Source organism: Falco rusticolus, chromosome Z, assembly GCF_015220075.1.
Source record: "Falco rusticolus isolate bFalRus1 chromosome Z, bFalRus1.pri, whole genome shotgun sequence".
Lineage (NCBI taxonomy): Eukaryota > Metazoa > Chordata > Aves > Falconiformes > Falconidae > Falco > Falco rusticolus.
Genome location: NC_051210.1, coordinates 28,719,762 through 28,743,680, shown reverse-complemented (window position 1 = coordinate 28,743,680; position 23,919 = coordinate 28,719,762). Strand labels below are relative to the sequence as shown.

At 41.5% G+C, this 23,919-nt stretch overlaps 1 protein-coding gene across 7 annotated transcripts in view; it reads right to left on the bottom strand.

Moving 5' to 3' along the window:
• The window catches only part of CHD1 (chromodomain helicase DNA binding protein 1), a 61,099-nt gene extending 38,823 nt beyond the window's left edge, over nucleotides 1-22,276 (bottom strand). The window contains exons 1-7 of one of the 7 annotated variants that reach the window (XM_037373027.1): nucleotides 21,790-22,264; nucleotides 19,898-19,933; nucleotides 19,550-19,754; nucleotides 15,487-15,570; nucleotides 5,112-5,316; nucleotides 3,402-3,506; nucleotides 2,038-2,105 (exon numbers count right to left, since the gene is read on the bottom strand). In XM_037373027.1, the coding sequence (XP_037228924.1) occupies nucleotides 2,038-2,105; nucleotides 3,402-3,506; nucleotides 5,112-5,316; nucleotides 15,487-15,570; nucleotides 19,550-19,602 (515 nt within the window). In that variant the 5' untranslated portion in view covers nucleotides 19,603-19,754; nucleotides 19,898-19,933; nucleotides 21,790-22,264. Of the gene's footprint in view, nucleotides 1-2,037; nucleotides 2,106-3,401; nucleotides 3,507-5,111; nucleotides 5,317-15,486; nucleotides 15,571-19,549; nucleotides 19,755-19,897; nucleotides 19,934-20,532; nucleotides 20,751-21,789 lie in introns of those variants that run through there. The other 6 variants (XM_037373028.1, XM_037373033.1, XM_037373030.1 and 3 more) reach the window with 6 other exon arrangements.
• Between the last annotated feature and the right edge of the window lie 1,643 nt (nucleotides 22,277-23,919).

Genomic DNA, 23,919 nt, shown 5'->3' with positions numbered 1-23,919 from the left:
ACATATTTATCAGAACTTACACATGATCATATCATAAAGCCCTGTCATGTTATATTCCGGAGAGACCCATGTTGTCTAATGCCTATAGTCCCTGTGGCCCATGTGAAGAGCCAGCAACTTTGGCATAGGAAACAAAAAACAATAGACGCAGATTTGACAAACGTCCAGAAAAACTTGAGTTACAGCAACCTGTGAGTGGCACTGGCTCCCAACAGCTCCCTCCCACTAAGCTCCAAAATCAGTGTTTCACAACCAGGCAAGGTACTATGAGTAAGACACTTGTGACTGAGCAGCAGGATCTCCTTGTTCCTGCTTCACTGAGATCTTCTACTTTGCAACAGGAAAGATGTAACCACTGATGAACAGTATCTTGCCTCAAACTCTGACTTTATATAGGCAAACTTAATAGCTTCACAAAAAAGAAAGGGAAAAAAGTAAGTCCGGTATGCGTTACTGAAACATCTGTAAGTCTTTATACTAACACCAGGTTTAGGTCTGGGTGACCAAGGCACCAGAGCAGTAGTAATATTCAAAGCTGGAATATTACCAAGAAATCTATTCCTTAAATTTACAATCAGAAGGTCTAGGAAACATTGCTTTGATTCCTCTCTTCTTCTCTCTTTTCTGTCTTTCAGGACATTGGGTCATGGAGGAAACGACATTTCCATTGTTCCAGTCATCCAAAACTAACATACATGTATCTATCATACAGACAGCACGTGGTGAATGGTACAGAACATCTTACTAATACAATTCTTCTGCAAACAGTAAATTAAAAAAATACTAACATAAATCCATCACCTGTATTAATTTGGAATTATGAAAAACAGATATAAAGCACCAGCCTCTAAGGCTTGATCATGTACCAAGTTACATATTGAGCAATCTCTGAATTGCATGTCAGGTAACAACTGCAGACATACTTGTTCCGAAGAGCCATAGGACAAAAATTCATGCACTGGATATATGAAGTACTTTGGTTATGGATTCCTAAACTTAAATATCTTCCTGTAATGGAGTATGCTATTAGATGCAATCGAATTCTTAACAAAAGACTCTGATTAACAGCTCATTGCTAGCAAAGTACCACTTTGCATGGCACTTTTTTCTTTTGCACCCCCACCTTTTTCTTTTTTTTTATCTACCATTTCTTTAAGATATATTGACAACCCTGAACACTGGAGGTGATTCATGAACTTGGAAAAAATGAATGATAGAACTGATCAATTTCTACACACCACTCACAAAAACACTAGTCACTGACTCTCACTGCCACAATAATAACATATAATCCTTCTCACAAACCTTTTTATCATTTAGAAGGAGTTTATTTGCAGTTCTTTGTTAGTAAATAAAGTTAATTACTATGTCCAAGGGGGGAAAAAAAGCAAAAAAACCCCACCCAAAATAATTTGGCATTATCTAAGGGATTCTGATTTAAATTTGTTGTACGACAACCTACTTAAATGGTTTCCAATTTCTACAAGAACTTTTAGGGAGGGCCTTCAGCTCAAAAATAAACTGCAACGAAGTCTTTTAAAAATAAAAACACCGATGACTTTTTAGTAGAGCCTCTAGCAACAGGACAACAGGTAATAGTTTTAAATTAAGAGGGTAGATTTAGATTAGACATTAGGAAAAAATTCTTTACTGTAAAGGTTGTGAGGCACTGGAACAGGTTGCCCAGAGAAGTTGTGGATACCCCATCCCTGGAAGTGCTGGAGGTCAGATTGGATGGGGCTGTTTGAGCAACCTGGTCTAGTGAAAGGTGTCCCTTCCAACCCAAACCATTCTATGAATTTATGATGAATGTTTTTGAACAATACTGCAGACTTTTGCTCAGAAATTAATGATATAGGTGTTCCTTTGAGAGTTTATTTTAAACATCCCAACACATTTCAAAAATTAGGAATACGAGATCAAGATGAATTAAAAAGGAACTTGAACTTTTCATATCTGGAGAAATGAAGCACATATTATAAGCATATGTCACTATGATGAAAAAATTTTGTGGTATTACTTGGGAAAATATCTTACTCTTTATGTTTTTTCTTCTTGGTTTCACTGGATGAGTCATCTGGAGAATCTTCACTACTTGATGAGTCCTGAAGGTGATGAAAAAAACCCAACAATTCATTATCACAAAAAGAATGAAGTACTTCTTACACTAAAAAGATAAATCAGCTCCCACTTTCAAATTGGAGGCATATTGCTCATGTTTTACCCTCTTCATCCCCCACAATGTAGCTGTTAATGCAGAATGAGATAAATACTGCTGTTGTTTTTGTATTTATTCATCTATGAATACATTGTGCTAGCACAGCTCTAGAGAACATCACAAAAAAAAGTCTTAAAAAAACGCCATTGTGCCTACATAAAAACAATCATGATTTAAGTTGTGCCAAGTTAATCAAGGTGATGGTTCTATCAATATCCTAATAAAATATCCCACCCTCAGGGGCTTTCTCACCTTCCATATGCTTTCACATTTAAACACCAGTTTAAGAAAATTTTGAGAATAGAATGTTTCTTCTTTCTCTGTGCTCAAAGAAAAAACCCTCTTAAAATTAGATTTCCTAAAACCAATCTCATTGGGATTAAGTTTAAATTTAGATTAAGTTTTATGCTGAAAAAATCTTTCAGAAGCAGTACTTAAACAACAGCTGTAAATTAATGTTTTAATGATAAGTGATTAACCTCAGTGTTTAAGTTTTAATGATGAACTGCTAAACAAGACAAAAATCAGAAATCCAACCAAAGGAGTATGACTACGCTACACAGATTTTGTAATGGGAAAAAAACCCAAACTGCTTTATAAATAAAATCCATTTCATAGTCACTAGTGTCCTTAAAAGATCTTCCTACTGCACAAAGTCAACATTTCCTTAGTCTGTAATTCAGGTTTTAAAATACCTAAAATACACATGCCATTCTTAAACCATGAAAATTCTTTTGTAGTAACTGTTACAAATCTGCAAAAATGTAGTTTTCTGCTCCACACAGGATTTTTGAAAACCACAGCAGCTACCTTTATACAGAAACAAGTTAAAAAAATCTTAATAGCATTTTTAACTGTCTTTACCAAACTGAAGAAGCCAAAAATACAATGTAAGTCAGTACTGTGTGGCTTGAAAATTTTGTCCATACCTCACAGAGTATCTACCTAAAAATATCACATACCTGAGGGTGCTACAATTTTGGCACAACTCACTTGAAGATAAGTAACTAAAGTTATTTTTACTTTTCATACAAAAATGTCAGTTATTTGACGTTAATTTTATAGACTAAACACCGACTTTACACACTTAGGCAATGCAACCTGGCTGTGCATCATTTTATTCTAACATATGAGCCAATGAGAAGAGCATATTCACATCTTAAGTCTAAATTATGTTATTCACCTCTTCTGAACCACTGTCTGATGAGGCTGTCTTTTGTTGTTGCTGTTGTTTCTTCAGTACTGCCGATCTTTGCACAGCAAGTATACTTGGACTAGACTTCCAGAACTAAACAGGAATAGTGATGCAAGGGTCAGTTAACATAGTGGAAGTGTCTCAAATTTACTACATATTTACTTTTCCTGAGTTAGCATCACTGATATTGATTTTATCAATTAAATTATCACTACAAATCAATACTGCATGCACTAATATCAGATAGCTTTTTAAGATTTCTGCAGAACAGAATGTTATATAATAATTACCATGACAATTTCTACATCATGTTTAACAACAGCAGGTATTGTTAAGGTAAAACATTTATGAAGTAGATTTTTAAACTGACCCAGATAAACCCAATCAGACCACCGTGCTGGTATGTTTTTGTTTCATACAGTAATACTGAAGTACATGAACAAAAATATAGCAGAGATTCCTTAATGATCTTCAATTTTTGTGGTAACTAATGTATGACTAACTTTGTGGTTTAACCCCAGCCAGTAACTAAGAAACACACAGTCGCTCACTCACTCCCTGCCCCCTCAGAGGGATGGGGAAGACAATCAGGAAGGAATGTGAAACTCGAGGGTTGAGATAAGAGCAATTAAATAATTGAAATAAAATAAAAACAACAATAATCTTAATAACAATTATAATCAAAAGGAGGGAGAAGGGGACAGGAATGAAATTCAAAGGGAAGAGAGAAAAGAAAACAAGTGCTGCACAATACAGTTGCTCACCACCCACTGATCAGTACCCAGACAGTTCCTGGGCAGCAATCGGCAGGCCACAGCCAACTCCCCGCCGCCCCACCCCACCCCCACCCCCCCAGTTTATATACTGAGCATGACGTCCCATGGTATGGAATATCCCTTTTGGCCAGTTCAGGTCAGCTGTCCTGGCTGTGTCCCCTCCCAATTTCCCGTGCCCCTCCAGCCCTCTCGCTGGCAGGGCCTGAGAAACTAAAAAGTCCTGGACTTGGTATAAACATCACCTAGCAAAAAGTAAAAACATCAGTGTGTTATCAACAAATCCAAAGCACAGCACTGCACCAGCCACTAAGAAGAAAATTAACTCTACCCTAGCTGAAACAGCACACTTCCATAAAAATGGTCTGCCACTCCAGCTAAATTCATGCAACACAGGAGAGTGCAGGTAATTTTGGCCTACTGGATATAACAGATTTCTAAACATCACTTTTTCCTGATTTTAGCTGATTTACTGACAAAAGAAGCCAACTGTATGTAAGCTTGAAATTTTACACGATCATTTATTGATACATTTATTGAAATTAAGCATTAGAGAAACAACATAAAAAGTTGAATTTCGGAAATAAAAACACTATGTGTGCTTTTTGTCTTCCAGAAGTTTCAGTAAATTAGTGTATGCTTCTGCACAATGCAATTTAGGTAAGCATTTAACTCAAAATACTTACAAATGTTAGGATTTTGTAAGCGTCAGTTCAAGCACTTACCCGTGATAAACTTAGCTCCATGTTTAAAACACCTAAGCACATGCATTCACTAAGCCAAGCAAGTTAAAATCTAATTAAAAACACTTCACTAACTATTTTTTGGGGGTTTTAAATGAAAACTGTTCTTGAAACTAACTGCACAGAAAGATTGTTCTAATATTTTTTCCCCCACGAAGGGTTCATTTATATATTTTGTTTACCTCAGATCCATCAACTTTTGGTGGTTTAGCTTGAATTTGTTTCTTCTCTCTAGATGTGTCAGACTCTGATTCTGACTGAGTGCCTGACTCTGAACCAGAGTCAGAGTCACTGCTGCCTGACTGGCTGCTGCTTCTGTCACTACTGCTTCCAGAGCTTGAACCAGATCCAGAACCTGATGCTGACCCGGAATCGTCATCTGATCGGCTGCAATGAGAAGTTAGTAAGATATTACACAACTGCCAAGGTAACAGATTAAAAAAAAAAAGCTGCCTTAGATTTCACCTATAATTCAATGGTTAAGTCAGACCAGACAAATGGATGCAGTCACTTAAGCTGAGATTAATAATGTTAAAAATAAACAAGGAATTATCAGATACTCTTTATGAAGCTTTAAAAAACAAGATAAAGCAGGAACATTCAAATTTATACTAAGAAGTCAAGCAAGGGAAATAAAAGTGATAAAAATGTTTCTTACCCATGCAAACTTTCTACCTCATAATGTTTGTTTAGCTCCATCAAACCCTGTACGTACACACACACACACGTGTTAACTGTTAAGTCTACTCCACAAAGACCTGTCCAACCAAAATACAAGACTGAAAACGATCTTTATAGACCAGTACTCCTTAAAAAAACCCAACCAAAACCACTTCAAAGCACGTAACTCTAAAGAAATAAATAAACAGCTATGCAGACTCTGTTTTTCTCTTAAAATAAAGCAGCAAAATTCATCATACAGACAACTGCTGTCCCTGGTGTGTCACTGATAACTTTGTCGCTGGTGGCATAACTTGTGCCAAGGCATCTTCCTTGGCATATACTTGAGCTGCCAGATTATTCTAGCTGTATACTCATGTTATGACAGATTTAACATACTTAGAAAGACAATAATTAAAAAATAAAATATTCATTTTTTGACCATTCAGAAAACTTAAAAACATTTGGGTTTCTACACCAACTTCAAGAAGTGGCAGAATTAAAACTTTAAAACATTCCTCATTAGGTTAATACTACCACGTTTAAAAGACGTCACGATTAAAACGTCATAATTATACCACCACAGAGCAAAATAATTTCAAATTATGTACATATTGACTGCAAACACTTACAGAGTAAACATGAAGCCAGAATCAAAAATGATAAAACCAAAAGCTGGTATCAAAACCCAGCTGATCTCAGCCAGCACAATTCATCTGGCTGACAGTCAGCTGGAGGTGGAGGCGCAGGGGGAGAAGGCCAATTTATCATCCTCTGCTGTAGAACATACTTAATTGACAACATTTCAAAACCACAAAGGAAGCAAAGTAGCTCCTCTAGTTTTTGCTAAAGCCAGCAAAGCTGCACCAGTGAAGAAGAAATGAAGCAATTAATAAACAGACTCCTGTAGACTGCACCTCAATCAGCCATCTGCAACTGTTGACTTTCTTGAAAGAGAGAGATACAGGCAACCATGGTGAAGGTTGGTTTGTCTTCAGACAAACTGTCTTCAGACCAAAGAAGAACCCTTGGTCTGAAGGGGTTTCCTTGCACCTGCTGAGAGGAAAACAGGGAAGCAACAAGGCTGCTCCCAGACTTCCTATTTCTGTCATCAAAAGCTTACTTCAGGCATGATGCTATAGCACTAACTTCACCTGCCAAATAAAGCAGAGGACCCGCTACAGAACACGACCAGACTTTAAACTGTTTACCAGAAATTAAGGGCACTCCATGACGAGCTTCCAAAAATATTTTATTTGTAATAGTGCTATTGTACACAAACATTACCTTACCTTTAATGCTGGGTAAATCAGATCATTATAAAACAACCACACTTCTCAGCATAGCAAAGTGGTGTAAGTAAATGTCAGGGGGACTGTGGAGGTCAACACTAACTATAAATGAAGAGAAATAGAAGGAAATTTATCATGGAGAAATCTTGAGGCATGTAAATACCAGCCAGACAAGTCCCAGTGACAAAAAGCCACCAAAAATGTGTAAATCCTATATAGCCTTGGAGGCGGGGGAAAGGAATTAAATAATTCCATCCAGGATGAGGCTTCCTCAAAGAGGGCAGTAATAATCTCGATTACCAAATCTAAAAAAAGATGTAGAACACTAAGCCATAAGGGTGGAAATTAAGTTAGCTTTCTATAAAGGAGTAAAATATTTTATACACGCTAATAAAATGCTAACCATAGGTTCAATGGCACATACAGCCAGAGGCAACCAAAACACAGCACCTCTTTTCTAAGGTAGCATGGAGAAGCTGGCACTGGAATAAGGCATCTTGGTCTAACAACTTGCCAACGTTAGGAGAAACATGTAAACTAGCTACAGGATAAAACCTGGAGAGACCAAAGGTAAAAAAAACCCCAAAATTCCAATCTCCTTAGATAAGTAAGCAAAAATCATGTCAGTTAGACTCAGAGTTGATGGGAAATTCTAGGCAGTTTGATCTTCTTCAACACAAGAATAAAGTGTTAAGTTCAAAACCAAAAGGACTAAGACAGGAAAAAAAAACAGTCTAGTGGATAATGCTAGTTGCTCTGGAGTTGGATGCAAAAAACCCAACTCATTCCAAATCTTTTCCTTTATGAATAGATCAGCTAGCTATGATTTAAGTTCTCCATTAAGTAATACCAACCTATCAACAGATGTGGATCATACAGCATTCACCATTCAGGCAAAACACAGTCTCCTTATCTTGCCAACTAACTTACGATAAAGTTGGGAGTCTGGGAATAAATTCCCATTAGGCTTATGAGCAGGACCAGTAAATTAAGAGCTATTTCATAAACTCTGCTTCTCACAGACTGGCTTGAGTTGGAGAAGAGCAGTTAATCCAACTGCATATCAAATAACGGTAACATCTGACAAGAATAAAAATCTTAAAGACACTATTCAACCACGTTACTAACAAATGAAAGACTACAAAACAAACCTGCAGGTAGAAGGTAAAGGATGGGAAGAGAAAGAAAGGAAATTACAAGAAGCAAGAAGAAAGAATAAATAAATAATAAATGTTCACCACAAGTGATTTAGGGCTGTCCTAATGATACCATGTCCAAAGGACAATGCAGGACTACTACCATAGACTAACAGCTAACTGGTACACAGAGACAGAAAACCGGGGGGGGGGGGGGGGGGGGGGGGGGGGGGGGGGGCGGGGAAGAACTTATGAAAAGGCCACAGCATCAATGTCTTACTAAGCTGTCTTACCTCACAGTGTTTAATCATCACAAGGAAATGGGAAAAGACAAACTGAGTAGCAGCAAGTAGTTTTAAAACTAGGAAAACATCAAGGGCTTGCTAAACCATTTTGAAATCTGACAATGCTATGGCAGTATTCATACATGCTTAAAAGAAGTTTGAAATTAGTAAAAAGCACTACAGAAGTCCAAGCACACATGACTAGTCTATGTTGAGCAGAGCTTAATTTCAACTTTGATCATGCAAATTAATACAGATAGGTGACATTACACTAGAGTTTCTGCCTATATACTTCCTCATGTGCACCACAGACTCCCAGAGGTCTTGATGCAATTACAGTGTATACAAAAAAATAGGTAAGATTAAAAGATCTAACTTCATTTCTACTGAATTGTTAAGAACTCTCCTGTTCACTGGCTACAGGACAAGGATTTGTTCTAATACTTGTTTCTTCAATTCTTCACTGATGTTTTCTATGCATCCCTCAGCCCTGTTTGCTGACAAGGAAATGCACTTCAGTTTGTCATGGCTGTCTTCCATGCATTCTTAGCCATTTTTATAGCACCAAGAACTACATTCTCCATGCCATGTGGCATGCCCTGTGATGGCTTCATACTATTGTTAGCTAATATCTTCGGGCACAGTTTACACTTAAGGCAAGGTTAATTGTTAACAAAAGTGAATGTAAATACATATTTCAAATATATGTATTTGATAATTCCAAATATCTGGGGTCCAACTTCTTGTCAGATGCAATTAGATTATTGTTGCTTTTTACCTTGCAGTGTGGCTGACTAAGAGCTTGTACAGGAGTAGGACAAGTGTCAACTCTGCTTATTTTCTTGTTGTTTGCTTGCATTCACAGTATTAGCGTTATCTTCAGTCCACTGTTTAGTACTGCTGACCTTGAAGATTAGTTTCTAGTGGTATTTGTTTGTTTAAAAAAATTTGCTGACCTTTTCTATGAAACAAGTGGTCACCGGTGGTATGCTACCTAGCTGACATTTTTGAAAAAGTATACACACTTAGTGTACCCCTCCCTATGAAGGGAAGGAAGGTGACATTTGAACTAGGTGAAGGTGACATTTGAACAGTGAGAAAGCAACTGCTTTCGAACAGATACTCATACTATGGAGATAGATTCTGAGAACAGATGTTTGGAAAGGTTTCCATCGTTATATGAATTTATTGCCAAAACCCATGGATGTCACCTATAAAAGCTGTCATATCTGTACACTTAAAAAGTTTGAGACGGAAATTTCTAACCTGTTTAAAAATCTTCCAACAAGTTTCAGTGCATTTTGAACCCATTCGTTAAAAACCTAAACCTGCAACCTCTTCTGATTATTTTGCATGAACTGACACTAGAGCAGAGGGAAACTTACTAGTCAAATTTTGAGAACAACCTCTGTATCATTAGCTGATGGGATTGCAAAAAATTAATATGATTTTGTATGTGCAGTCAACAACGCAATTCTCCCATTTGGATCCACGTTATCTTTGCGAGGTATCTTTTTCAGCTACACCAGCCATTAAAACCAAGTACCACAATAAACTAAACTTAGAATCATACCTTCAAACCAGTGTATCACTGGTGTGTTAAAAGTGTTAAACCAAGATTTTAACAGATAAGAATATTCACTATTTTTTAGGGAGTGCAAAAAGGTTTTTTGGCATTAACAATGTAAAATATTTTCAAATATTATTTCATCTTTATCTCATCCTTTTAAAATTTCTAGGGTTTATGTCTGTTTTATAAGATAGGTATTAGTAAAGCACCACACGTATATAATTTACACATGAACTATACATACATACATACATCGGAGGTGTGTGCTCAAATATTTTTTTATCTGTGCAAACAAAAATTTTGGAGACCATTACACTAAGGGATTAAAAAAATCCAAAAGATGTAATGAAGCCTTCCTTTTCCCCAACTCAGACACATTAAGCAAGCCTTGGCTATTAGAAATTAACTTAAATGTGTAATCAGTTTCATAGGATTACCTATGACCCTCTTCCACATAAGCAGTAATTCAGATTAAATCCTAGTATGAGAGATGCTAACCCTAAAGTAAGGATGCAATTATTTAAGAAAAGGTACACACATTGATACACTCACATGCATTCAGGAAGAAAATTTACATCTGTCATCTCCTCACTGTAAAGGAGGAACTCAGGAACATGGAACTAAAAGTTTTCCTTTAACTGCTCCTACCTTTGCTCTATAAGTCAGCAATTTTCACATAACTCTGAATGATGAATGATGTACCACTTACCTATAGGATAATGTACTTATGTTTATCTAAAAGTTGGGAAACGTCCAAGGACCCTTATTGCTAACATGACAGATGTACTAATTGCTAAGTCCTTAGATTTGTCATCTTTAAAAAGGCTATCTGGTCCTAAGTTCCTGTTGTTTATACAATATGGCAAAGACAAGTGCTTAAATCATGGTCACTAGTTTAGTGAGATATGTAAATGAGTTCCTGGAATTGTAATGAATATGTAAACGATTTCCTGGAAAGTTAATGAATAGTATGAGTTGCTTGTATGAGGAGGGGACTGAAAAATCCCCTTGGTGTGCATGACTTTGGTGGAGCGATCCCCCATGCATCCAGCGCTGCCGAATAAAGATAACCTCCACTCACTCTAATATTGGTAATTGATCAACTCTAACAATAGTACAAGCAGCAGAATGAGCTACCACACTTCGAAAACATTCTTCAGTCCTCACCAATACTCTTGTAGAACCCTCACCAGCAGTGGATGTTAACTCTTCTGATGTTTTTATTGCTACCCTCTCTGATTCCCCCTGTGGTGTCATTATTATCCATAAAAGGCACAGACTCAGCGTTTTTAAAATCCCCTGTTTTCATGAACATTCTAAAGGGCCAGTGAAGAAGTGGAAGAAACAAGCACAAGTGAACAGGCAATATTTCTAAAGGACTGTTGTCTTCAAGTATAAAACAGTACAAATCAATACCAAATTTAGGAAAAAAATTAAACAGATCTCAAATGAAAAAGGGGGTTTTAGTAGTTTTTAATTTTAGTACACACTGCATCGTGACATACTCCAAGTAATTTTTCCAGATGCTTAAACTGCTATGTGGTGTAGTACCTTCTCCCCTTTCCCATGGAGCATACCATTGCTGACAGGACTAAGAAAAAGGGCAATGGCATGCAGAACTCCTATTACACTGTAGTGCCTACCAGCATCACTGAAAATTTAGAAAGCTTGTTTGCCAGAAGTTTTAAAATGTAATTGTTTGAGTTTTTGAAGTTCATAGGCAGAGATGTACAGAATACAGAAGTTTCATATGAACTTTCAGGAGCTCAGATGACATTTTCTTGATCCACTGAAATGGATACCCTAACAGCCACCTGTAACAAAGCAAAACAGTCATAACCAGCTTGACAGAGGTCTACAAGTTTTTCAGAGCTTGAAGAGAAATAATCTCTTATGTTAAGAAAGCGTATCAGCAGAATTCCAGAAACAGCTTAATCTTCCTTGAAGTGGAAAAGGAAAGGAGATACAAGCTAAGAAGAAAACTTGTATTTTCTCTAAATAATCAATGGAAGCTAGCATTGCAAACCAAATGATAAATGAGAGAATTTCACACTGTACTAAAATCTGAATTTTAAAATAGTTGCTCCATTAAATACAAACCCTGTCTGATAACAAGACAGTTTACTTGCATTAAAGAAACAGAACCTAAGTTCTGTAATAAAGATGTTAAAATATAAATTCAGGGAGATAATAGCTGTGAGGTAGTCTTAACACCCTTGGTCACTTTCTTTTCCACCTTTGTCTATGGGGTTCTTTGATGTTCTCTATATTTTCTGAAGCATAGTCTATAAGCAATTCCTTCCCTAGCTAAAGAGCTTTAAGTATTGTCTGATGTAGTCTAGCTAGGGTCCATAATTTGACTAACTTTTCTTGCAATGAGTAATGCCCACTAGTCCAAAGTAGTACCACTGACCTCCACAAAATTAATCACCTGAACTGGCACTACTAATTACTGAGATTCTGGCATCATATCTCTAGGTGTAGGATGCAAGGAACATCAAATATTTCATCAACCAAGGACTGGAATACTGTCTCAATTACTTACCTGTCAACTGCTGTCTAATGCCGTTACATAAATATTATCTCAGGAACAGCAATTCTGGTCTGCTGCTTTTCAGAGTTCCCCTTAACAGAAAAGGGGAGGCAAAGTGCATTATTTATTGCCAATTTCTCTTCCTGTACAGACCAGGGTCATTGCCTTTCCTTAAGATGCTGTGCTGGTTTTGGCTGTGGTGGAGTTAATTTTCTTCACAGTAGCTTGTATGGGGCAATGTTTTGGATTTGTGCCGCAAACAGTGTTGGTAGTACAGGGATGTTTTAGTTTTTGCTGAGCAGTGCTTACACAGAGCCAAGGCCTCATCTGCTGCTCACTCCACATTGCCAGTGAGCAGGCTGGGGATGCACAAGAAGCTGGGAGGGGACACGGCCAGGACAGCTGACCCTACCTGACCAAAGGGATATTCCACACCATATGACGTCATGCTCAGCGTATAAAGCTGTGGGAAGAAGGAAGGGGGGGACATCTGGAGTTACAGCATTTGTCTTCCCAAGTAACTGTTAATGGTGATGGGGCCTTGCTTTCCCGGAGATGGCTGAACACCTGCCTGGTGATGGGAAGCAGAGAATAAATTCCTTGTTTTGCTTTGCTTGTGTGCACAGCTTCTGCTTTACCTATTACACTGCCTTTTTCTCAACTCAGTGAAACTCACTGAGTGAGTTTTCTCACTTTTATCCTTCTACTTCTCTCCCCCACCCCACCAGAGGGGAGTAAGCAAGCAGGTGTGCAGCGCTTAGTTCCTGTCTGGAGTTAAACCATGACAGATGCTTTTACAGTTCAGCAAAAGGCAAAAGTGGACACTATAACCACCATGCTGTGGACACCTGAGGTACAGTAAGAGTACAGGTTCGGGTACAACTTAACTAGATTTTTGCCTATGTATCTCTATCTTCTTCGCTGTACTGAGTCTGGCTGAGCCGCACAGCAGCCCTCACAGCGCTGTGCCTTGTGTTGGCAGCTGGAAAGGTGGTGGTAACACACCAGCGTTTTGGCTGCTGCTGAGCGGCGCTTGCACAGCACCAAGGCTGCCTCTCCAGCCTTCCCTCCCTCCCCCGCTACCAGCAGGCTGCGGGTGGGCAAGGTCCTGGGAGCGGACACAGGCAGGACAGCTGACCCAAAGTGACCAATGGGATATTCCACACAGTGTGATGTCTGCTCAGATATAAAAGCTAAGAGAAAGGAGGAGTGTGTGTGCTATTCATTATTTATGACATTTGTCTTCCAGAGCAATGGCTATGCGTGCTGAAACCCTGCTTCCTGGAAAGTGGCCGAACATGTCCTGCTGCTGGGAAGTAGAGAATAACATCTTTTGTTTTCCTTTGCTTCCGCATGTGTGACATTTACTATTGCTGCATTAAACTGCCTTTATCTTGACCCACAAGGAGGTTTTTTTTCCATCTTATTTTCTCTCCCCCCACTGTTCTGCAGAGGAGGGGAGTGATAAGAGTGGGTTGGTAGGCACCTGGAAATCAGCCAAGGTCAACCCACCACACTCCTTCCAAAAAAGCCTGAATAAAATTGTAAAGAGAAATCTCCACCATTTTCAGGCAGCTAGCACAAATTACGACCTTTCTGTCTTTCCCTCACCCTTTCCATAGACAGTCAAGACAGTCTTTCTGCAGGACAATCCTGAGCAGGAGTCTATCTTCTTCATTCAACTCTTCTGCTAGAAAGTCATTCATTCCTTAAATATAATCACAGAAACAGTCCGCATACAAGTCATTCTCAATTCACCTGTGTTTGACAAATTTATCCTAATTCACCCTGTCACACTATGTCCTCCCTTTGCTGTCTGGTACTGCTGACCTCTTCTAACCAACTCTAAGTTGTCCTTGACTTGCTTTCCCCCCCACCCCCACATTCTTCACTGATGAAGGTCTTCCAAGAAACCAAATGCCAACAGAAAGTATAAACAGTATGAAGACTAAAATAGGAGCACAGATAGAAACAACAGGGCAAAGCAAGTTAAGCTACAGAATACAAGTATTGTACACAGAAATACAGTATTTGCTAACATTAACTGTTGAAGGCCATTTGTGCTTTTTTAGGCACTTGACTCCACCACTCAGAATAGAATTTATGCTTTTGTAAGTCCCTCTTCTAAGAGTGTGTTACATAAGACTTCTTCCCCTCTCCAGCTCCAAGCAAATATATAGTACTTATTAAAACTGACAACAACAAAACAGTAAAATGGAAACAGTATTATGTGTTTAGAGGTGTTCCTGATTAAGAAACCTTACATTACATTCACCGTAATTTGTTCAGAAAAATAAACGCCCTCACAAAACAAAACCAACACAAATCTAAACAAAGACAGCAGTGGAGTACAAAACAGTGGAGCATCATAAGATATGGAAATAGAAACAAACATGATGGATAAAGCAATAATGATTATCTCTTTGGTACTGCTGGAGTTAGACTTATTTTTCTACCATGAGAACAAACCACAGCAATGATGACAAAGTTAGCTGTCAGTAATAACTTGCAGTAGCAGGCATACAAAAGTATATACTACAAATGAGTAGCATGTTTTCAGGGTGGGATTTCTACATGAAAAAGTATAGTTCCATGTATGCTGACAAACTCGGGTGTAAAGTCTAGAAAGAGTGCCTTCCAGGAGATGTAGTCAAGAAACATCTCTCACACCTAGCCCTTCAGCCAAGTAGCTACATTTGTGCAGCAGCACATATCAGATATAATTTGGTATGGAAGTTTGACACACTGAGGTAATTTTGTCTGTCCTGTTTTATAAACACTGTCTCTGGATACTCCCTATATAAGCAAGACGAATTTATGCCTGAATGTAGTATTTATTAATAAACAACTTTGCAAGAAAAGCAACATAGCTTAATGAAAGTACTAAAGGAAATAATTTTTCATGTTTGTTTTTACCTGATGTTTTTCAACCCTCTCAAATACCTATGCAATGAAACTGGATAATGCTTTGGGGGAGATGAAAGGCTTAGAGACAAGTCTCTGAAACAGATTAAAAGCACATATCTTGTCACAGAGTCATTAGTTCTTTTTAATAATCTTAAATTTACCTTCACCAGCTTACCCCTTAAAACAAGGTGCCTCTGACAGGACCACGCAATGAGGAACAAAGTCTGCTGATTTACACAAGACCCTGGAAAGACAAACCCTAAGATAGAAAGCTACATAAGTCACATTGTAAAAGAATGAACCGAGCTTTTAGACTCCCGTATAAAGTCTAGGTTAACAATGGATCAAGAGTGAATTCATTCATCTTTTTTACCTCCTACGGAAGTATGAGAAGCCTCCTGACAAAGTCTTTAGTTTTTACTTGACTGTCTTTTGTGGTCCACAGACTATTCAATTCACAAAGTGAATTAAACTATTAACATCAGCTTTCAAGTGTGTGAAGAATGGTAAAAGTGTAAGCAGCTGCTTTCTATAAAACTGGGAGTACTATACATTCCTGCCAGCTATTTCCAGATAAGCTGCACTGAGCGTATCCCTTTTTACCTACAGAGAAGGAAGGTTTGCTCAGGTGCTCTATACCTTGTTCTGCACGAAACATAGGAAAAGCAGAGATGCTAAATCAGATTCAATAGTGTTATTCAGTCATCACCAATATTTCACTTGTGCAGACACTGTCCTACCTGGAGTTTGTCTTGCAGTTCAGGTATAACTGCCCTTGCTCGCTGATTAAGCTTTATTGTTACTAACTAGAATGTATTTACTCATATTCAAGTTTTCAACAGAACGCTTTCAAGAACACTGCATGAAGATGCTTTACTTAAGTCAGCACCTCAAGAGTATCATAAAGTTTGTGTCTACACTCACTTGCTGTCCAGATGAACAGTATCTGTGGTATTTTACCTTGAGTTACTAAAAAATATCCCAGAGTAGTAATTTCAAGTAAACAAACTGGAGAGTAGACGCCACTGTAATTACTACACAGAAATCAGAACATCAACCAACAAGGTTAGGTAACAGTGTTTATGTTAGTCTCCAGTTTCCATTATGTTTGGCTCTAATACTGATTTATAGCTTCAGAGGATGCCGAAATAGGCAGGAAAAGTCCAAACAGTGCAGCCAGTTATTCAACCATGAAAATACAAGAGATGCACTTTTCCACCTGCAGCAAAACAGAACTTCAGGCTCAACACCTGCAGCAAGAGAAAGTTTTCTGCTCATCTACCAGACAGATGAATAGATGCAACACTGGAAAGGAGTGCAAGAGCATGGCAAATTAGCCATTTCGTTCACACACTTAAGAAATAACTGACCTCCACAGCCAGTCACAGGGAGTAAAGGACGGCCATAATTCCTTACCACAGTGCTGACCCAATGCATAAAATCAAACATTTACAATCAGTCCCTTCTCCAGCTCTCCTACTTGCTGAGGATACTACAGGCTTTCCACAATTTCTGCCAGTCACTGTGTTCCCATTAAACAACACAACACAATATCCACGACACCATGTATTTTTGTAAATCCAGCCCTGATCCACTGCTTCTCTTAACCTTCTGAAGTAATGACAGCAGCTTCCCTACATCAGGCTATACTGAATTGTTATTAAGACTACTGCACCAGAATGACAGCCACGGAAGTTTACACCAGACAATAAAAGGAGGTGAACAGCTTTACTGCACTTGTAAAGTGTCAAATTTGTAAAGTAAAACCACTTTTCAAAGATTTCTTATCATTATCACGAATGCCACTGGTTAGATTATTACTGTATTGACCTTTACCTCTTCTTTTCTACATATTCTTGAGAGCTTGACCCTCTTTGCAACTAATTCCCAGCAGCAATTCTCAATTGCTTTCTTCACTTGTTCCACTTTCCTCCCTAGCATTCTGAAAGGGATGGAACTACTAGAAGCTCTGTAAACATATTTTGTTACTGATCTCTACTTCTATTCTGTAGAATTCACATTTCTAGATTTGAAGGCTAAATAAAGCAACACTTCCCAAGTTAGTTAGCAAGCTGCCTGCAGTGGCAGCTTGCTAAGGCAACTCCCCTCCGAGTAAAATCCATGCAGTGTTCTGGAAACTTGCAAAAAAAAACAAAACTAAACAGGGGCAAGTCATATAAAGATACTCTGTAAGTGTCACATTCCTTTTGCAATAATTATTTTAATACTGAAACTAGGCTAGACACAAAAGGGTTCCATCATTTAAAATGGAAAGCTTTCACCTTTCATTTACAAGAAGTTTCCTGATAATAGAAGGCAAACATGAAAACAAGCTTTTTAACACCTGTCTGTGAATTAGGCTATGGGGTTAACGACTGATACAAGCCTAGGAAAAAAGTTTTTAGCATTTTAGAACTTTCTAAAGCTTTAAGATGTGCTCAGCAGGACATTTGAGATGAAGAACAAAGTCTCACTTCACAGGTGAGCACCAAGTTTGAGTACTCTTCACCCTCTTGTATTTACTTTTAATGAAGTTGCTGAGAGCTTTATGAGGTTCACCTGGTTTAGTCTGGCACATTGCTACAGCTTTTTAATAGCTTTGATACACTGATATTTATGGACAGTCACAGCTTGATACAAAGTAGTTTTCCCACTTATCTTTAGCAAAGTGGCTTGTTTCAAGTAGTCCGAAATTCACACATAAAGTCAGACTTGTACCTAGTAAGTTCATATTTGTTGGAGGTCTTAACAATTCAGAAGACTAGCTCTGCTCACGCCATTTTATTTGCTTACATTTCTCTTCTCACCCAAGCCTTGTGTTTGGGGGTTTTTTTATATAACCAGAAGTATTTTGCCCATTACTAGAAGAAACTCCAAATATGTTTGATAGTTGGAAGAGTATCAACTTTATTGGAAGCAGAAATCTTCAAAACTGATTATGAATCAATTTACAAATTATTTGCAAGATTGAAAGTTGACTGTCTTTCTGTGACATTCCTTTGTCATATGTCACAGGAAGCTTGACATAAAAATACACAAGTTATTAGACATAAAAATACACAAGTTATTAAACTTTCTTTAGCTTTACTGTTCACAGATCTTGCGATTTTCACAAGTCACCTAAACACTTCTCTCTTCCCCTTTTCCCACTTGATCCCACTGTGCTATGAGCAAGCCTGATGGCCAGCACATGCTGACCGACCAGCTGGCAAGTGCGTTCTTCTTGCACTTCTTCACTTGAGGCAATAATTTAGATCCCTCTCTACCCAGCTGGAAGTTTCCATGAAGTCCACAAAACAGTTTCCTTCATGACCCTCTGACCAAATCAGCTAACTGGTTCAACAGGTGGTGATCACAAACAGGGGCAAAAAGACAGACAGGTAGACTAACAGCACAGACATGACGACCTCTTAGAAGTCTAAAACCACTTTTTATTTGCAAGTCTACAACCACTTCTTATTTGCAAGTCTACTTTGATTTCTTAAACCTTCAGCATTCACCACACTTCCAGTACTAGAAGTCTAAACTTTCTAGCACAGAGGGGACTTTTTGAACTTAACACTGCTCTAGTAGAATGAGAATCTAATTCCACCCCTCCAAGCCACCCTATGGATGCAGGCAAGTTCTAATCAAGCTTTTCCAAATACAGGAAGAGTCTAGCATTCAACATTAGAGGACCAATTTTTTTAATCAAAAAAACAGCTGGAAAACTGTATTTTCACTTCAAAACACAAAATCAAAGTTAACCCTTTCAGCTATACTGCTCTGACAGCTCTAAAGCAAAAAATCAAGTACTCCGTATTAAAAATTAATATGAACAGCCCACTGCTCCACCTTTATAGACAGCTTAGTTAGGGTTTTATACAACACATTTTATGCATGTGCACCTTGCACTTTATAGGCAGCAGCTTTATTTTAACATTCTAGTCCAATGTTTCAGCTTTTGACATTTCAAATATTTCTTTTTCCCTCAAAAGAGTACTACTATTCTGTTGGATGCTGATATGGTTTTAATACTATTTAAGCTTTACTATGTAAGGCACATACAAGATCATTACAATTCTTAGCTGAAGCAATATGAATGTAACAAGCAGATTAAGCACCTGTAAGAAAGCATGTCCAGTCCTCCTATGGTCTGCTTGCTAGCCAGGAAGCTTTGGCACCAAGTTCAAATATAAAGCAGCTATAGTAAACAAAATATACATAGCCAAGAATAACTGAAATGAGCAAGCGCTTACCTTGACTCCCCGCTACTGTTTCTTATGCTTTCTTCATCACTGTGCCCATTCATTGTAATTATTAAGAAGTTTAAAAGCTAAACGGAAGTCCACTCAAGTCACGAGGTGGATATCGAGAATCCACTTCTTGGTATTCTGTACGTTTTCCAGGTGATTTGTTTGCTCTAGTGTTCTCGGCAGGTATGCAAGGTTTCTCCTAAAATACCTAAAATAGTAAAGGAAAACACTGACACAATTTGAAAGTATTTCCCAAGTAAAAATGATACCAAAAATAACCCAGTCTTTCGCTAACAGTGAACCATGTTTGATGTCGTGTTTTTAACTCTAAAATAGCTTTTTGTATGTTACCTGTTCACGGTTCATCATTTTATCATAATTTTTTCCCTGGGGAAAAAAAAACCAAACAATTAAACTCTTTCCCGATGTCTGCAGAAATGGGGGGGGGGGGGGGGGGGACACGACGACAACGACACAGGATGGGGGGACACGGAAGATGGAATCTTCTCCAGAGAAGCAGTCTTTTTATTACTTATATTTTTAAAAAACTTGGAAGAACTAAATGAAATACACAAAATGCAAGAGAGGAAAGACCTGACTAGCTTTCTGTTCGACTGCAATTAGGTCCCAGCAAAAAGGCCATTATGTTTCTTTATGCAACTTCTCATTGATGGTGTTATAAAGATGGCAATTTCTACTGAACCACTAGCTACAGAATAGGAAATGTTATGGGAATTGCAACCTCTTTAGCATTGTAAGGTGAGAAAAACAGTTTACTCCATGACTACACCGTACCTTGCAGCTTAACTTTCGCCATAGCACTGACTTCAGGACAAAGTAGATCTAAATCTTAAAAGAAAAACTGCCTATGTGAACATATAGGTAAAACCCATAGATATTAATGTTCTGCTAAGATCTGCTTAGTAAAATGTATTTCATGCACAAAACATTGTGGAAGCATTTCCAGATACACACATAATGCTTACATCCAGTTGTGAGTAGAGGCAGGAAGATAAAGACTGTCCCGTTTAAAATAGGTGTCTCCACTAAATCAGACAAGCAAGATCCCACAGATGGAATGATCGTTATTTCACATACAAGAGCATCTCAAATCGGATCACTGCAGTATCCGAGGCCGCTAGAGAAAGTTTAGACTCACGGTAAATGGCCTGCAAACATAAACTCACTGATAATCTAAACTCACTGATAATCGGATAAAGAGCAACGCGTCTCACAGATTTAGCGGTGTGAAAGCGGCCAGGGGCTCGCCCGCGGCCCGCCCGCCCCGAGGCGTCTCCTCTAATTAAACATCCCAATGCAGAGCCCACCGGGTGGCGGTGCGGGGGCAGCCTCGCTCCGGGCTGGGTTTCAAACGCCCTGCGCTCAGGCACCATCTCAGACACCCGGGCCGCTCCAGCCGGCAAACAAAGGCGATGCGGGAGGGGAAAGCGATAGGAAGGCGCCCTGCAGCCCCGAGGGGCGGCGAATCGAGGCCGGGGACGCAGCGGCCAGGGCGGTGAGCCGGCCGGCTCCTCACGGCCTGACCGCAAGGCCGCGCTCCGCGCCGCCCGGCACCGTGCTCCCCGCCGCTGGGCGGCCCTCCCGCGCCGCCGGGCAGCCCCTCGCCGCCAGGCCCGGCACCCCCTGGGCCCCGGGAAGTACCCCGAGGGGCGGCGAAACTTTCTCCCTGCCGCCCGGCTCCTGCTGTACGGCGAACCTCCCAGCGCTGGCCGCCCGCACCGCGCTCCCGCGGCCGCTGTCCCTGTGCCTGCCCCAAGGCGCTCCCGCGGCACCCGGGCCGGGGCTGCCCTCCGCCGCCGGGGACGGCCCTCCCTCGCGGCGCGGCCTGTACAGCCGCCGCTCACGACCAAAGCTCCCTGGCAGCGTCTCGGCGGCCGCCGCTGTCCTCCATGCTCGCTTCCCCCGGCGCCCCCCATGGCCAGAGGAAAGCCACGGCCGCTCTCCTGCCTCCCGGGCGGCTCGACACTGGCTCCCCCCGCAGGAGCTAGCGAGAGCGGCTCGGCTCCGGCCGCCCGCCGCGGCCCTCGCGGCTCCCTCCCTCCGCGGAAAACAGCGAGCGAGCCCAAGAACCCAGCCCCGCGCCGGGCATCCAGCCCCCGCCGGCCGACAGCGGCTCCCGGGCCCCATCTCCTCAGCACCACCCGCCTCCCCCTTCCATCTTCGGAAGCCGCACAACTCCCGGCCGGCGAAAGAGCGAGGAGCCATGGCGGGCCTCTGCCTACCTCCGTGCACCCGGCCTTCGCAGGATCGCCCCGGCCCGAGACGGCGCTACGCCCCGCGAGGAGGTTCGTGCCGCAGCCCAGGGTCGGGGGCAGCTCCTGCGGCTGCGGCGGGGCCTGGGACGCCACTCCTGCCGCTGGCCGCCGGCTCCTCAGCCCCGCACGACGGGCTCGCCCGCTGGCTCGAACAATGAGGCCCCGAACCGGGCAGGGAGAGGCGCACGGAAAACCAGAGTGGGCGCTACGCTGCTCTGCTCTGCCACCGCTTCTTAAGTCCTCCCGACCGCCGCCATCACGCTGCCACTCCGCGCAGCCTCTCCCTCCCTCGGTCGGATGGAAACCCCGGGCGTGATGTCAGCCCTGCGCCCTGGGACCGACCGGCAAGAGAGGGAGGAGCCACGGCTGGGGGCGAGGGCCGCGCCGACGGGCCGCGCACAGGGGGGCGGCCGAGGTAGGATGGGCCGCTGGCGGCGTTGGGGCCCGGCCGCGCTGCCCGCAGCGCCCCCCTGCCTGCCTGCCGCACGGAGTGGGCGCGGGGGCCGCTCCCGTCCCCGGGGAAGGCGCAGGGCGCGGCTCGGCCCGGAGGGGCGCCATGACCGGAGCGCCGCGGCCGCGAGTCCGGCGCGGGCCGCCCATTGCCGTTCGGCGGAGCGTGGGCTTTTTGTTTGCGCTGGCGTTTTCGGTGTAAAATCACAGCCCGGCGACGAACACGGCGACATTACTTAGCCTGGCTACACAGTTACAAGCGGCACCGGGGCGTATTTAGGAAGGCTTGGCGCGCTGCTGCTGGGAAGACATTTGTTTCCGTGAGGACTGTCCCCTGGCCGGGGACTGGTTGTCTTCCATTCCAGAGCCCGACGCCCGCTGTTTTCGAAGTGATTAACGCCAGCCGTTTGCTTAACGTGCTTCGCGTACTTAACGGGGGGGGGGGGGAAGCACCGCACGAGAAGGAAAGTCATGTAAGTTGTACGTCCAAATGTTCCCAGAGTGGCAAAGGACAGTGGTGGCAGCTGAGTGACAGTGTGCTGTAAACAGCACAACACCACAGCCAGACACCGTGTTGGAAAGGAAGCGATTTACCTGCCTGCTGCCCCTCACAGGCACTGGTGTGTGGTCATCCTTCATCGCTGTACAGGAGGACTGTGGGGTCACTGCTGACCAACATCTAACACCAGACCTTCAGACATTCACTTGTTAGAAGCCCACAAGAGTGAGAGAGGCCGGTATTGTCATGAAAACGCAGTTTGCTCATCAAGAAAGGGAAGCTTGAAGGAAGCGAGTCAAGTGTGTGGGCAAAGTGAAGGCAGGTGGTTGCAGTAGCTGTCAAGTCAAGGTTGAGGAGCTGTGCTGGCCAGGAGCCAACGTCTGAGCCACAGTCAGTCAGCTGGAGACCTCTCGGGCCTGTTGCTCGCCTCATGGTTGCTCTTCCATGGTGAGCAAAGCTGGTTGCCTCAGTGCTTGGTGGAGAGTGTGCAGCTAGCATACTTGCCAGTCTTCAGCCAGGCTGCTGGGCTTTCCTGGAGCTGTGCCTTCAGCCCACCAGGAGGGCTGTGGGATTAGCTGCCATGCACAGCAGGTGTCTGAGGAGCAGCGGAGGCTACACGGGGAGGGGCGGGAAACACTAGCTCAGCTCTCAAGCACCATTTAGGAAAGTACCCCAAAATCTCAGTCGTTCATAGCATAGAATAATTTTTCCACCTTGGGTTAAAAAAATGTACCAGGAATTGCTCAGAGAAGAAAACAGCTTCAAAGTTTACAAGCAGGTTGTATTACACTCTGTTCCCTATTGAAGCACTTGTTTGCTAGGTCAGCTAAAGGGAAAATATGTTATTGTGATAGACGAGAACACTGCAAGATCAATGGACCGAGGTTTAAATTCAAGAGTGTCAAAGTGAGAGTCACTGTTTAAATTAAGGTAATTAATAACAAAACATTTTACCATGGATTGTTCAGACTCTAATGGAGGGATTTTTATTACTGTTCTGGATTTGTTAATTTTAAGGAAAGAAACAGTAGAAAGCCACTGCCTTGTTCAACCAGAAGGGGTAAGCCTTAGGCAGAAATTGTGGACTGAAACAGTTACCTGCAGCACGCAGGAGATAAGACCAATTTGATAAGAATTCTGATACTTAC